Source organism: Myxine glutinosa, chromosome 4 (genome assembly GCF_964187855.1).
Source record: "Myxine glutinosa chromosome 4, kmMyxGlut1.1, whole genome shotgun sequence".
Lineage (NCBI taxonomy): Eukaryota > Metazoa > Chordata > Myxini > Myxiniformes > Myxinidae > Myxine > Myxine glutinosa.
Window position 1 is genome coordinate 13,661,143 of NC_136264.1, and position 14,837 is coordinate 13,675,979.

At 45.6% G+C, this 14,837-nt stretch overlaps 1 protein-coding gene across 2 annotated transcripts in view; it reads left to right on the forward strand.

The window, feature by feature from the left end:
* The window catches only part of LOC137424446 (methylcytosine dioxygenase TET3), a 308,223-nt gene extending 295,836 nt beyond the window's left edge, over positions 1-12,387 (forward strand). For both annotated transcript variants that reach the window (XM_068111914.2, XM_068111913.2), the window contains exon 11: positions 6,380-12,387. In XM_068111914.2, the coding sequence (XP_067968015.2) occupies positions 6,380-7,572 (1,193 nt within the window). In that variant the 3' untranslated portion in view covers positions 7,573-12,387. The remainder of the gene's footprint in view (positions 1-6,379) is intronic.
* The last annotated feature ends 2,450 nt before the right edge of the window (positions 12,388-14,837 follow it).

Here is a 14,837-nt window from a genome sequence, read left to right on the forward strand (position 1 = left end):
GGCCGTAGTATGGTGGAGCTTGACCCCCAGGTTGCGGGCGACCGCGCCCCACAGCTCGGAGGTGAACTGCGGTCCGCGGTCCGACGAGATGTCCGCCGGTGCGCCGAAGCGGGCGACCCAGGTGGCGATGAAAGCCTGCGCCACGTCGGCGGTGGTGGTGGAGACGAGGGGAACGGCCTCCGGCCACCTCGTGGTGCTGTCCACCATGGTGAGCAGGTGTGTGAAACCCCATGATGGGGGGAGGGGGCCCACCAGGTCCACGTTGATGTGGTCGAAATGTCGTTCGGGCACGGTGAAAGGTGCCAGCGGGGCCTGGGTGTGTCGGTGGACCTTGGCCTGTTGGCAGGCTGTGCAGGTGCTGGTCCAATCGCGGACGTCCCGTCGAAGGCCGTGCCAGACGAATCGTGCCGACACCAGCTTCTGGGAAGCTTTCCAGCCCGGGTGGGAAAGGCCGTGGAGGGAGGCGAAGATGCGGCGTTGCCAGGTAACGGGCACGATGGGGCGAGGCTGGCTTTGGGAGACGTCGCAGAGCAGGACAGTGTCCGCAAAGGGGATGTCACCCATTGCTCATGTACGGCGCCCACCGCGTAGTCAGAGGCATCCGTGGTGAGGGCGATGGGAGCGTTGAGCACCGGGTGAGCGAGCAGTGTTGCGTCGGCGAGGGCCCGCTTTGAGCTTTTAAAGGCCGCGTCCATTGCTGCGGACCAGACGACGTCGTGCCTGGCCGGCTTGCCCCGGAGGGCTTCGTAGAGGGGCCGCATGAGTTGAGCAGCGCGGGGCAGGAAGCGGTGATAGAAATTCACCATTCCCAGGAATTCCTGCAGGGCCTTTATGGAGCGGGGACGCGGAAACGTGGTGATGGCCTCAACCTTGGTTGGCAGCGGCACAGCCCCATTCTTGGTGATGTGGTGGCCCAAAAAATCAACGGACGTCGTGCCGAAGTGGCATTTGGCCAGGTTGACGATGAGGCCATGCTCGCTGAGGCACCCGAACACTGTTCGGAGGTGGAGGAGGTGCTCGGCCCGGGACGTGCTGGCGACGAGGATGTCGTCCAGGTAAACTAAGAGGAACGGCAGGTCACGCAGCATGCCGTCCATCAAGCGCTGGAACGCCTGAGCCACATTCTTGAGGCCAAACGGCATTCGCAGGAATTCGAATAAGCCGAACGGCGTGATGACGGCCGTTTTTGGGACGTCGGCCGCCCTGACAGGTACCTGGTGATATCCCCGTATCAAATCGATCTTTGAAAAAATGACCCGTCCTGCCAAACGGGCGGAGAAGTCTTGGATGTGTGGGATCGGATACCTGTCGGGGGTGGTAGCGTCGTTAAGGCGGCGGTAGTCGCCACATGGGCGCCAGCCGCCCCCTGGTTTTGGGACGATGTGTAGTGGCGAAGCCCACGCGCTATCGGAGCGCCGCACGATGCCGAGGTGTTCCAAAGCGTCGAACTCAGCTTTGGCCACGGCGAGCTTGGCTGGGTCGAGGCGGCGGGCTCTGGCGTAGACCGGCGGGCCCGTGGTTGGTATGTGGTGCTCGATCCCATGTCGTACTGCGACGGCCGAAAACGTCGGCCGCGTGAGGGCCGGGAACTCCGTGAGCAGGCGAGCAAACTCGTTCGCCGCCGGGAGGGCGCATGCCAGCTCGGTCGGAGCGGAGCTGCTCAATGTGCATGCCAGGGAGCTGAAGGTCTCGGCGTTGATGAGGCGACGCCGTTGGACGTCCACCAGCAGTCCGTGTGCGCAGAGGAAGTCGGCGCCTAGCAGAGCCATGGGCACGCTTGCAGTTACAAAAGTCCAATTAAAGCGTTGGCCGCCGAAGCAGAGGGTGACGTTGCGTGGGCCGAAGGTGCGGATGGCCGATCCGTTGGCCGCAACCAAGGAGAGGCCGCAAACCGCGGACTGCCTGTCCTGATCGGAGGCGGGTATGACGCTCAGTTGGGCGCCGGTGTCACACAAGAAGCGCCGTCCGGACGCTTTGTCCGTGATGAAAAGTAAGTTACCCGTGTGGCCGGCGCTCATGGCTGGTAATGAACGCCGGCCCGGCCGTTTCCCGGCTTGCCGAAGGTGCACGGGGTCGGCATGTCCGGGCCTTTTGTCCGAACCTGCATGATAATAACACCACGCCTGGTCAGGTGGAGGCTCCGGTCGTCGTGCTGGAGGTGGTCGGCGTGGCATACCGGCCGCCAATTGCGTCGGCAGTTCGGTCGTCGGCCGTGCCGGGTGCTCGGGCGCCATGGGCGTTGCTTCGGACGGCAGTGGGCTCCAGGGCGCTGCTCCAATGCGTTGGCCTGCCGAGGAGATCTTGCCGGCTTCCCTGGCGAGGGCGCGGGGATCCGTGATCGTCGTGCTTGCCAGGGCGAGGCGTACCGGGCTAGGCAGCTGACGGAGGAACAGCTCCCGGAACAGGAATGCCGGAGAGTGCTCGCCGAGCAGCGAAAGCATGTAGTCCATTCGCTCGGACGGGCGCGTGTCGCCGAGCTCGGGCAGGTCGAGCAGGCGCCGTGCGCGTTCCGCTGATGAGAGGGCGAAAGCGTCGAGGAGGAGCTTTTTAATCGCGTCGTATTTGTCAGCGGCTGGCGGGCTCTCGAGTAGGCTCAGGGCGCGGGCCACGGTGGCTGAGCCGAGTGCTGCTACCACATGGTGGAAGCGGGTGTCGTCGGCCGTGATGCCTCGCAGGGCGAACAGGGAGTCCGCCTGGGCGAACCAAACCGCCACGTGAGCCTCCAAGAAGGTAGGCAGTTTGAGGGCAACTGCCGTTTCCATGTCGGGTCACCAATGTAGGAGCTATGCTCCAACGTAAATCGAAAGAATGGACGCGACAAAAAGCTGGAATTCGTCCGAGTTTCTTTATTGTGTCAAATCAACTCGGGTACTCTGAAAAGCCCGTTTATCGGGCAGCAATATATATACACATTATCCCGGAGCGTTTGCCCGGGAAAGGCGAGAGGAGGCGTGCCCGGTCGTCCTGGACGAGGCCTGGCAAGTCGAGTGCGGGCATGCCCGGGCACGCCCGGGCGTCCCGGACGAGGCCTGGCAAGTCGAGAGCGGGCATGCCCGGGCGTCCTGGACGAGCCCGGCATGGTGATCGCTCCGCATCCTCGGTAGGTGCAAGGTGATTGTGTATACCCAGCGGTAGCCGCTACAAGGTAAAGGGGGCAACCAAGCAGTGCAGTATACAGTCACGCGAAAAAGTAAGTACACTCCATGTAAAGTTTTGACCTTTTCAACATATTTCAACATACAGCTATTTGATCTTCATTTCAACAATATTGATAGATAAAGGTGATATAATATAACAAATATCATGAAACATTTACATTTTGTAGTCCATTGTATAATTTCAATAAACATGAATGCAAATTTCGCATGTGGAAAAAGTAAGTACACCCCTACATTTATCACTACTTCAAATACCTAAAATTAGAATCAAGTGCACCAGCTCAGGTGCAAATGATTAGAACATTGTTAGACAAGATCTTGGAGGAACCTGTCTTATTTAAACCTCAGATATTTCGTTTCGTTTGCTCTTTGTTGTTGAAGTGTGCAGCGTCACCATGCCTAGATCAAAAGAGCTCTCTGACGCCTTCAGAAAGAAGGTAATAGATGCCTACGAGTCTGGGAAGGGATTTAAAAAGATCTCCAAACAATTTGAAATCAATCATTTGACTGTCCGGAAGATAATGTACAAGTGGAGAAGATTCCAAACAACTGCCAACTTGTTCAGGCCAGGCCACCCCAGCAAGTTCAGCCCAAGAGCAGACCGCAAGATTCTGAAAGAAGTCTCTAAGAACCCCAGAATGTCATCACGGGACCTACAGGTAGCTCTTGCCACTGTTGATGTCAAAGTGCACGAGTCTACCATAAGAAAGAGGCTGCACAAATTTGATCTACATGGCAGGTGTGCCAGGAGGAAACCTTTGCTGTCCAGAAAGAACATCAGAGCAAGACTAAAGTTTGCCAATGAACACCTTCGGCAAAGACCAGCACTTCTGGAACAATGTGCTCTGGACAGATGAGTCAAAGGTAGAGCTATTTGGCCACAGTACCAGAAGACATGTTTGGTGAAAATCAAAGACAGCATTTGTCCACAAGAACCTGATACCAACTGTAAAACATGGTGGTGGAAATATTATGGTTTGGGGCAGCTTTGCTGCATCAGGGCCTGGGCAGCTCACCATCATATAATCCACTATGAATTCTTCATTGTACCAGACGGTGCTTGAGGATAATGTGAGGCCATCTGTCGGCAAGTTGAAGCTCAACCGAAGGTGCACCTTGTAACATGACAATGGCCCTAAACATACCAGTAAATCCACCAAGGAATGGCTGAAAAGAAAGAAATGTATGGTTCTGGAATGGCCAAGTCAAAGCCCGGATCTAAATCCCATCGAGATGATGTGGGGGGATTTGAAACGAGCTGTGCATGCAAGAAACCCCTCAAACATCGCACAGCTGAAAGAATTGTGCATGGAGGAGTGGGCAAAAATTTCTCCCAGTCGATGTCAGAGACTGGTAGACAGTTATAAGAAATGCCTACTTGAGGTTGTTTCTGCCAAAGGGGGCAATACCACCTATTAGAGCCAAGGGTGTACTTACTTTTTCCACATGCGAAATTTGCATTTATGTTTATTTAAATTATACAATGGACTACAAAATGTAAATGTTTCATGATATTTGTCATATTATATCACCTTTATCTATTATAGGTGCCTACGAGTCTGGGAAGGGATTTAAAAAGATCTCCAAACAATTTGAAATCAATCATTCGACTGTCCGAAAGATCATCTACTAGTGGAGAAGATTCCAAACAACTGCCAACTTGTTCAGGCCAGGACGCCCCAGCAAGTTCAGCACGAGAGCAGACCGCAAGATGCTGAAAGAAGTCTCTAAGAACCCCAGAATGTCATCATGGGAGCTACAGGTAGCTCTTGCCACTGTTGATGTCAAAGTGCATGAATCTACCATTAGAAAGAGGCTGCACAAATTTGATCTACATGGGAGGTGTGCCAGGAGGAAACCTTTGCTGTCCAGAAAGAACATCAGGGTAAGGCTAAAGTTTGCCAATGACACCTCGGCAAAGGCCAGCACTTCTGGAACAATGTGCTCTGGACAGATGAGTCAAAGGTAGAGCTATTTGGCAACAGTACCAGAAGACATGTTTGGTGAAAACCAAAGACAGCATTTAACCACAAGAACCTGATACCAACTGTAAAGCATGGTGGTGGAAATATTATGGTTTGGGGCAGCTTTGCTGCATCAGGGCCTGGGCAGCTCACCATTATAGAATCCACTATGAATTCTTCATTGTACCAGAGGGTGCTTGAGGATCATGTGAGGCGATCTGTCGGAAAGTTGAAGCTCAACCGAAGGTGGACCTTGTAACATGACAATGACCTGAAACATACCAGTAAATCCACCAAGGAATGGCTGTAAAGAAAGAAATGGAGGGTTCTGGAATGGCCAAGTCAAAGCCCGGATCTAAATGCCATCGAGATGTTGTGGGGGGATTTGAAACGAGCTGTGCATGCAAGAAACCCCTCAAACATCGCACAGCTGCAAGAATTCTGCAGGGAGGAGTGGGCAAAAATTTCTCCCAGTCGATGTCAGAGACTGGTAGACAGTTATAAGAAACGCCTACTTGAGGTTGTTTCTGCCAAAGGGGGCAATACCACCTATTAGAGCCAAGGGTGTACTTACTTTTTCCACATGCGAAATTTGCATTTATGTTTATTTAAATTATACAATGGATGATAAAATGTAAATGTTTCATGATATTTGTTATATTATATCACCTTTATCTATCAATATTGTTGAAATGAAGATCAAATAGCTGTATGTTGAAATATGTTGAAAAAGTCAAAACTTTACATGGGGTGTACTTACTTTTTCACGTAACTGTAGGTATGTTTAGAGAAATCTGATCATGAATGTCACCAGAAGTCGGACACGACTAGATGGAACTCGATAACTCGCTAACTAACACTCTCGTGTGTTGCACTCTGTCAGGACAAACTATCGTGCTCTCTCCTATACTCTCATACACAGATGTCCACGTGCCCACTTTCACATACACACTCTGACCCCCATGCACCGTAAGACTCTTACACAGAACACAAACCCCCAAAAAATCTGAATAAAACAATCATGAAAATTCAATGAGATGCTACATTATTTGTAACACCAATGTTATAATTGTTATTAATAGGATATATCATACCCATGACAGGTTGCGAACATTTTCATAGCTTAGAATTGATGGTGGACCACCTTTGTGTTACTTCGCCTTCGGGTATATACGTACTCCATGACAAAACGATTTTTTTACGGATAAAGATGGATTGGCATGTTTATATTTGCTGATGCATTTCTTTATTTTGTAGGTAATGTTGCAACTCCTGGCAATCCACCTCACCAGCTTCCTGTGGCTACTCCTCCATTGTACCATTCCTCTGAATCACTTGGCCAGTATTCAACACTGCGCTATGGTTCCAGCACTTCCATTCCTGGCTCCCAAGCATCATCATCATCTCCTCTCACCCCACCCCCACACTCAAACAACTACCCCCACTCAGGTCTCTACCAGACAGAATCTACATCATATCATCCTTACCAAAACCCAATGGTCCCAACAAGGCCTACACTTCCCCCAATACATACCTTGGTTCACCACCGCTACCCATACACATTTCCTGGTGCTAGTGCATCTACCACACAACCTTACAATCATAGTGGATATCACCAGGCCAACAGTTTATACAACAGTACTGCACCCTTTGGTATGCCTTTTGAAGAACCAATGATGGTAGATGCTGTTCAACACTTGCAAGCTGTTACAGCTGCCAGCTATGACATGCCAGATGAGAGGTCGCAAGCCTATATATCTGGAACTTCACCCTGGAGCAGGCAGTTGACTTCAACACCAACACAGGATGGCTCACCATACAAAACAAGGGTCTCTCCTGAGACACAAAGCTACGGTGGACACGGATACCAGGGCACTCCAGGAAAGAGAGTTAATGGGGTAATAAAATCACTGCTTAGAATGCAGAATGAAGAAAGTGACAAAGTGGATGCAATGTCGATGCTTCAATCCAGCCAAGATACAGAAATTTGGTCAGACAGCGAGCACAACTTCCTGGATTCAGATATTGGAGGTGTTGCCATTGCTCCTGCTCATGGCTCTGTGCTTATCGAGTGTGCAAAGCGGGAGCTCCATGCCACAACTCCCATTAAGAAACCAAATCGGCAACACCCAACACGAATCTCATTGGTATTTTACCAGCATAAGAGCCTTAATGAACCCCGGCATGGTTTGGCATGTTGGGAGGCCAAAATGGCTGAAAAACGTGCAAGAAAAGAAGCTGAAGATCGAGGATTCGCTGGAGCGACATCTGGCAGCGGAGCCGACACATTGGACTCTCTCTCCGCAAACTCTGAACCCCATGAGTCGACACTCCAGAAAGAACTCAGCATTCCAACTCTTCGGGTTTTGACCTTGCCCACTTGCTCCCTTGTGACTGCAATTCCACAACCTGTCACATACCTCACTGGTAACTACAGTCGTTGGGCTTGACTCAAAAAGAAGATAGCAATTATGGCAGTTCAAAGTTGTTCAAAGTTGAGAAGAAGTGACAAAATGGCAGTGACATTAGCAGTGGTGGTGGTTGTGGCGATAAAACGCTCAGTGCAGATGCACTTCAGGCCATAGAGTGGCCTTGGTGTTTCACCTTTCTCTGCCACGATGGTTTCAAGCTCCTGCCAGCCAATGTTGCAGGTCCATTTTCTATGTGACTTTATAGGTTGGTTATGAGGAATGACTGGAGCAATCTGGCCCAAATAACATGATGGAAACCTTATCTCATACTGATCCTCTAAGCCAGCCTAATGGGGCAGCAGAGACGCAAGAACATAGGGTCATATACTAGAATCTTCAGAATTTGGCAACAGAGTTGTGAATCTAGAGGCAGTGCTGGTGTTTGTTTTGCTGTACTGCGTTGCAACCCAGTTAAGCTTTGTAAAAATGTTGGTCTTAATGGTGCAATGCTTCCATCAATGGACTGATGTGCAAGTTTTTATTTTTATTTTTTAAGTTTGAGGACAAAAGAATGGGACTTTAAAACAGAGTAAAAGAAAATCATATTTTTTCTGATGCATAAGGAATTTCAACCAGAATGACACTCCAGCTAGCTTTGAGGCCCAGGCCATACATTTGGGGGTGACCGGAGCTATACCGTGGACCAACTGATCACACGGCCAGGTCTGGCATCTGATGGGGAAGGATCCCCAACGGAAGTGTAGGGTGTCTGGAGCTAGTCCTCCACAGAATTACTTACCTCAATCTCGGGTCAAATTTAGGAATATTACCACAATGCTACGATAACGTGAAAATTTGACTCCAAAAATGTATATCAGGGGGACGTGGTTTTGGATCATTGATCATTTGTTAGGTCTCATCGTCCCCCAGCACTCCCGCCCTGCTTAAAATGGCTCAGGGTATACTTAACATCTCTCGTGATTGAAATCGACTTTTTTTTTTATACGCAGCCAGCGAGATAATTTTACTAAAGCAACATCATGGCGATGTCAAAAGTATTTTACATTGGTGCTGAGATTTGTTAAGTCAACTTTTATATTTGGGTGTTGCAATTTTACACAAATACAGCAAAAGCAACATAATCTGCCCCTTTCTACCTCTCCTGCTGTCTTTCTTTTCCACCTTTTTACATAAACCTTTCCCATGGACCTTCCTGGTCAGATGTATCCGCAGAACAACAGATGTAGCCTCAGAACCAGAGGCAAATGGACTGAAAACAAACGAAAAACGAGGACTGGTGATACACCCTGCACAAATTCCCACAATAATCTCATGGAAAGAATCTCTCATTCACGCTATGCAAAATTAAAAGCATTTCAGGTTTATTTGGATTTAAACGAGAAAGCAGCAGGTAATCGATGTGGAATCGACGTGTCAGTATGCAATAAGCTGAGACGCTAGGCCTACACTCTGTATCTCTATCTCTGGACCCTCAACGTCCCATATGGCAGCAGTTTCGGTGCGATTCTATCTGACCTGGTGCTCACTTAACAACGTTCACTCCGTTTACAGTTAGATGCACCTTGTTTTTAAATATATATTCAATACTGCTGATAAAAACACTGCGTCTGCGTCGGGATTTGGTGTGTGGTGCTAAGTATTTTATATGGAGTTGGGAAGAAAAAGGAATTTGGTTTTACTTCTTGTAATTTTCTTTCATTCTCTTTGTGGTGCATAATTTAACGACTTGGAAAATATGTTTTTACCGTGTCCACGTCTCACTGTGCGCTGTTATTAATTAAAAAGAAACAATCGAGGTGTTGTAGAAGAAAAAAAAAAGGTGCTCAATAAACGGATAGCGTTTTTATACAAAACACTGTATAAAAGTTTTTTTTAAAGAAATTATTCATTTTAACGCTTTCTCCTGCTGCCTTTAGAATTTACTGATTCCACTGGCCTCTTCAAAACGTGTGCCTCCAATGTTGGGCATTTTTACTGTCACACTTAATTAATATCTTGTAATTGCTTAAAATATAGAATTTGAGCAAACATGCTCTATAGAATTTAGATTTTAAAAATGGAAATTTGGTCATTTTTATGATGAACATTACGGAACGTCAATACAAGCAGCACTTTCTCTTTCTTTCTCTCTCTCTATTTTTTCTTACACACACACACACACATGTAACCCTACTTGATTAGATAACGTTTGAACACAACTGTAGTTGTGGATCTACCGTTCTGAGAGGTTCTTGGATAAAAGGGTAGAAACCTCGATGATCCAGATGGTCATTGGATCCGGCACTAAATAAGCTGAAGGAATTCTTCAGATCTCTCTCTCTTTCTTTCTTTCCAGAATGGTTACTCTACTCAAACGTTTCGTAGCTTATGTGACTGGTCGATTCACTCATTTTATGAGTTTTTTTTTTTGTTTTTTTTTGAATTTCAATTCCCCCTTCTCTAATTTACAACTCTTTTGGAACCTCTTGTTCTCTGTGTACGTTTCAGCAGAAGTATTTGCATTAAACTGGTGCTTTTCTGCTTTAAAGGGAGCTGTTGGTTAGGTTTGCAATAGTCTTGTATCACCCATTAGATCTTGTTTGATTAAGATTGATGCCGAGACAGGTAGCGATGTGAATTTTTACAATCCGACATGACCATTGCACACTGCTCTTGAAGATAAGTCTGGAGTACTAACCAGTGATTCTATCTTTCTCTTTCTTTGACTCCCATTACTTTGAAGTTCACAACTTGAACATTACCAGTAAAGATCATTTGCTCTTGTTGGACTTCCCTTTCCTTTCCTTTCCTTTTTTTTTTTTTCTCTCTCTCTCTCTCTCTCTCTCTCTCTCTGTGTCTCTCTCTCTCTCTCTCTCTCTCTCTCTGTCTGTCTGTCTGTCTGTCTGTCTGTCTCTCTCTCTCTCTCTCTCTCTCTCTCTCTCTCTCTCTCTCTCTCTCTGTCTCTCTCTCTCTCTCTCTCTCTCTCTCTCTCTCTCTCTCTCTCTCTCTCTCTCTCTCTCTCTCTCTCTCTCTCTCTCTCTCTCCCCCCCCCCCCCCCCCCAGACAACAAGACTTGCAATAACTCATAAGCCATGGTTATATTTCTTGACTCTGGTACAACAGCCAACATTTGTGCTTTTTTCCGCCTTAATGCACCTCCTTATCTAAAAGTGTCACCACCAAAGTGCTAAAATGGCTTTTTATATCACGGATCACCTAACCATGATGTTGTCCAGAGAATTGTGCACCAGGATGCTGAACGGCAGCCTTCAAATAAAAATAAAAAACAATGCAATTTTTCAAAAACACTCGATTATTATCAATCTTTTTGAGCACTATGAATGTTCAAACTACATATTATGTTTCCACTATGACATTTCAGCCTTCTGAGTTTAGGTTGGTGAAACCAGATTTTTCTGAAAAAGAATGGGTATTGTCAGAATTCATGGTACCTGTGATTTGGGCTTCAGTCTTGCAATCACTATGGGAAGTCAGGTTACTGAAGTCAGGTTACTGATAGCAAAAGGATTTTTAAAATGAACAATTTCTCTTTCTTTCTCTTTTGCTCTCGACCTTCCACCAACTCCCTCTACCTCTCTCCCGTCCCACAGCCCCTCTGACCCTCTCACCGCCCCCGCCCATCTCTGTACAGGAATTTTTGCAGTCTTTCTTTGTCAGTAATTAATTTCATGTTTAGAGTACAGCGTAACATTATGCATTGTTTTTCATTGGATACTTGATTAAATTTTTCTTCGTATTCATAACTTGAAAGATGTTCAGATTTTTTCTACGGAACATTCAGGGACGTGTTGAATCTTTTCCCCTCCCTCTTGTTTTCATTTTTTGGAATTGCAAAGTTTCAGGGAAGGTTTTATTTGTGCTGACGCCATCCATTGACTGTTAATTATTGTGTTTAATTATCTTTACAATTCTAATATTTGATTATTGTATATTGCTAAAGAAATGGAAATTCGAGATGCCGCTTGCGCTGTCTGTCTGACTTTGTTTATATATGAGTGAGTCACAGCCAGACAAAATACCAAAAAATAAAATTGATGAACAGAGCGAATTTTCTTTTTCAATTCGACTTCATTTGATTGCATATAGAAAATCATCACAAACATCATGCATGTGCTTCGGAATTCAGGTTAAAACAAAGGTAAAATTGCATGATTATTTTGCTTTTTTGGCAACTTGTAAAGGCAATGACAATGGTAATTAAAATTCAACTTCATGTTAAGAAAAAAAAACAAGTTAATAATTTGATCCTCATCTTCGATTACTAACTGCTCTGCGCAGGAAGTTGATGCATTGAGTGAGATCTTAAACTAAATTGTAGATATTGATAAATGAACACTAACATGTTCCTTTCGATGTGTGTTCATCCTCATCCATGTTTGTAGTGTACGTTTTCCTCGCTATTGCTCAGAACGGGTATGAAGCGAAATATAAATAATGTATGTATCTGTATTGTATTGAATTTGGAATGTTTCATTGAATTCTGGGGGGAAAGGTTGTGAGTTCACCGCCCTATAATCATTCCGGTAATGATCTTTCGTATACGGTGGGTGTTTGTCGAAGTTTTTATTTATTTTTTAATGCACTCTGGCTTTTTCCCCCACGATTTGTTAATATTTGGTGATACAGCAATGCTGATAACAGCCATGTTCAAAAGACATCATTCCGGAACAGATTATAGACGGCCTCAAAAATGTCATAATTTTATATGAGTAAATTTTCAACCACTTTCAATTTTTTTATTTTAATGTCCTCTTATTTTATTGCTGAATTCAGACGGGTGTATTTCTCTCCATATCTTAATAATAAATGAAAATAAAGTTGTTTTTTGCTGCACATATGTATCTCACTGTTGATTTTTTAAATGGCTACCTTGTGGAGGTTGCATATACTGGACGCACCAATATGACATCCCAAACTTTGAACTTTCAAAATATTCTGCCAGCTTAACTTGCTCTTTTTTTGCTAACAACGGATGAAATCAACAGGATGTTGATCGAGGTATCATAACTGTCGTGGAAAGCAAGGAGAAGCTGACGGTTTGGGTGTTTTGGTTAAAAACTACTTTTCTCACAAATGAAAAGTATAAACGTACTTTATATACACAGGTATGAAGGATCATGGAAGAGAAGAATAACATGGGCGAAGGGTCAACAGACACAAAATGGAGTGAAGGAAAACATTAGGACATTCATTTACAGATGTCACAGAGAAAAGGAGGGATTGCTGTGATGGCTGGGTACAGGATCCCAAGCAGGCGTCACACAGCTTAGAGGTAGAAATAGGATAGAAAGTGAGGTGGTAGTGATGGGCAGAAGATCCAGGAGGTAAAAGCTCAAGAAAAGATGCTCAGGAAGACATTGCCATGGGCCAAAAAGGAGGAACAACGAATGGAGGTGATAAGCGAAGGTTTTCTGGGAGAACACGTTTGACCTGGATGGGCAGGTATTAGGAGAAAGACCAGAGTCTAAAATGTAAAAAAGACAAGGCCATGAAACATACCCTGATGCTGTGAGCAAGAAACATGCCCTGATACACAGCCTCCTGTCTGAGATGACAATAAAACAGAGGGCATAGATTTGAGGATATCATAGGAGCATGATGGGAATCAGTGGGATAAGTCCACAAGGAGAGGGGAAGGGCATATTATATGACACATTGGATGAAGACCTTGTGCACCTTTATCAACTGAAGATGGAAAAGGAAGCACTTGGCCCTTGTGGAAAATCTAGAGGCAGCAGTCAAATTTGAAGTTTAACTTGGGCAATTGATCTGCCCAAAATAAGTTATAGCTGATAGTGAGGCCTATGAGTGCAGAGACCGTACCTCCCCGATATGCTGAAAACAAATAAATTGAGGGATTCGCAAGCTGGTCCTTATGGATGTCTTTCCTGCATCAAAACACATGCTCCATTTAGAATACCAGTTGCTTCTTTTCTCAAGTTGGATGGGGAGGGACGCTGCCACTTTGGAGGGCCTGATGAGAGGAGCGAGTCACTATTATGCACAAAGTGGAGTCATCAACAAAGTGGTTCTGTGCAATGGATTTTCCAATGAATAAAAGCCATTGATATCAAGAACATGAATGATCCAAGAATGCTACCTTTCGGAACAACAGCCTCTCGACAAAGAGCATGGGAGACTGGGAGAGTAATGGAGCATGGGAGACAAAGAGCAAGAGTAATTCTAAAGGGTATTTCGAAAGGTATTTCTAAATGGTAATTCCAAAGGGTAATTTTAAAGGGTATTTCTAAAGGGTAATTTTAAAGGGTATTTCTAAAGGTATTTCTAAATGGTAATTTTAAAGGGTATTTCTAAAGGGTAATTTTAAAGGGTATTTCTAAAGGGTATTTCAAAAGGATATTTCTAAAAGGTATTTCTAAAAAGGTATTTCTAAAAAGGTATTTCTAAAAAGTTATTTCTAAAGGGTATTTGTCAAGGGTATTTCTAAAGGGTAATTCTAAAGGGTGATTCTAAAGGGTATTTCTAAAGGGTATTTCTAAAAGGTATTTCTAAAAAGGTATTTCTAAAGGGTATTTGTCATGGGTATTTCTAAAGGGTAAATTTAAAGGGTATTTCTAAAGGGTAATTCTAAAGGGTAATTCCAAAGGGTATTTCTAAAGGGTAATTCTAAAGGGTAATTCTGAAGGGTATTTGTCAAGGGCATTTCTAAAAGGTAATTTAAAGGGTATTTCTAAAGGGTAATTCTAAAGGTTATTTGTCAAGGGTATTTTTAAAGGGTATTTCTAAAGGGTAATTCTAAAGGGTAATTCTGAAGGGTATTTGTCAAAGGTATTTCTAAAGGGTAATTTCCTACAAAATATTCCTACAAAATATTCCTACAGCACAAGATCTGCCAGCAAGCCTCTGATGGTTAAACTGCCGAAATCTCGGCTGTCTGCTCACCTTCACTCCTTCATTCCTCTTTTCTCCCGCCTCTGGAACAAACTCCCTCACTCCCTTCAATCCCACTCCTCCCTCCAGGTCTTTAAAACAGCTGTTCACCACCATCTCTTATCTTCCCCCATCCAAAACCTTGATCTTTTCTACCCCCGCTAATTCACCCCAGATCCACCTTGTTTGAAATTCCAACTTCTTTCCTGGAAGTCCTGGCAGTGTCCATATGTTTTATACCTCTCCCACCCCCCTTCCCATGCCCCCCCTTCCCATGCCCCCCCCCCCCTCAAAGCCCTTTCCCTCTCACAGATCTCTCGATGTCTCCATGTCTCTCGGTCCCTGCTCTCAAATGTTGTGTTTGTGTCCTTCCCCCTCTCTCGCCATCTTGT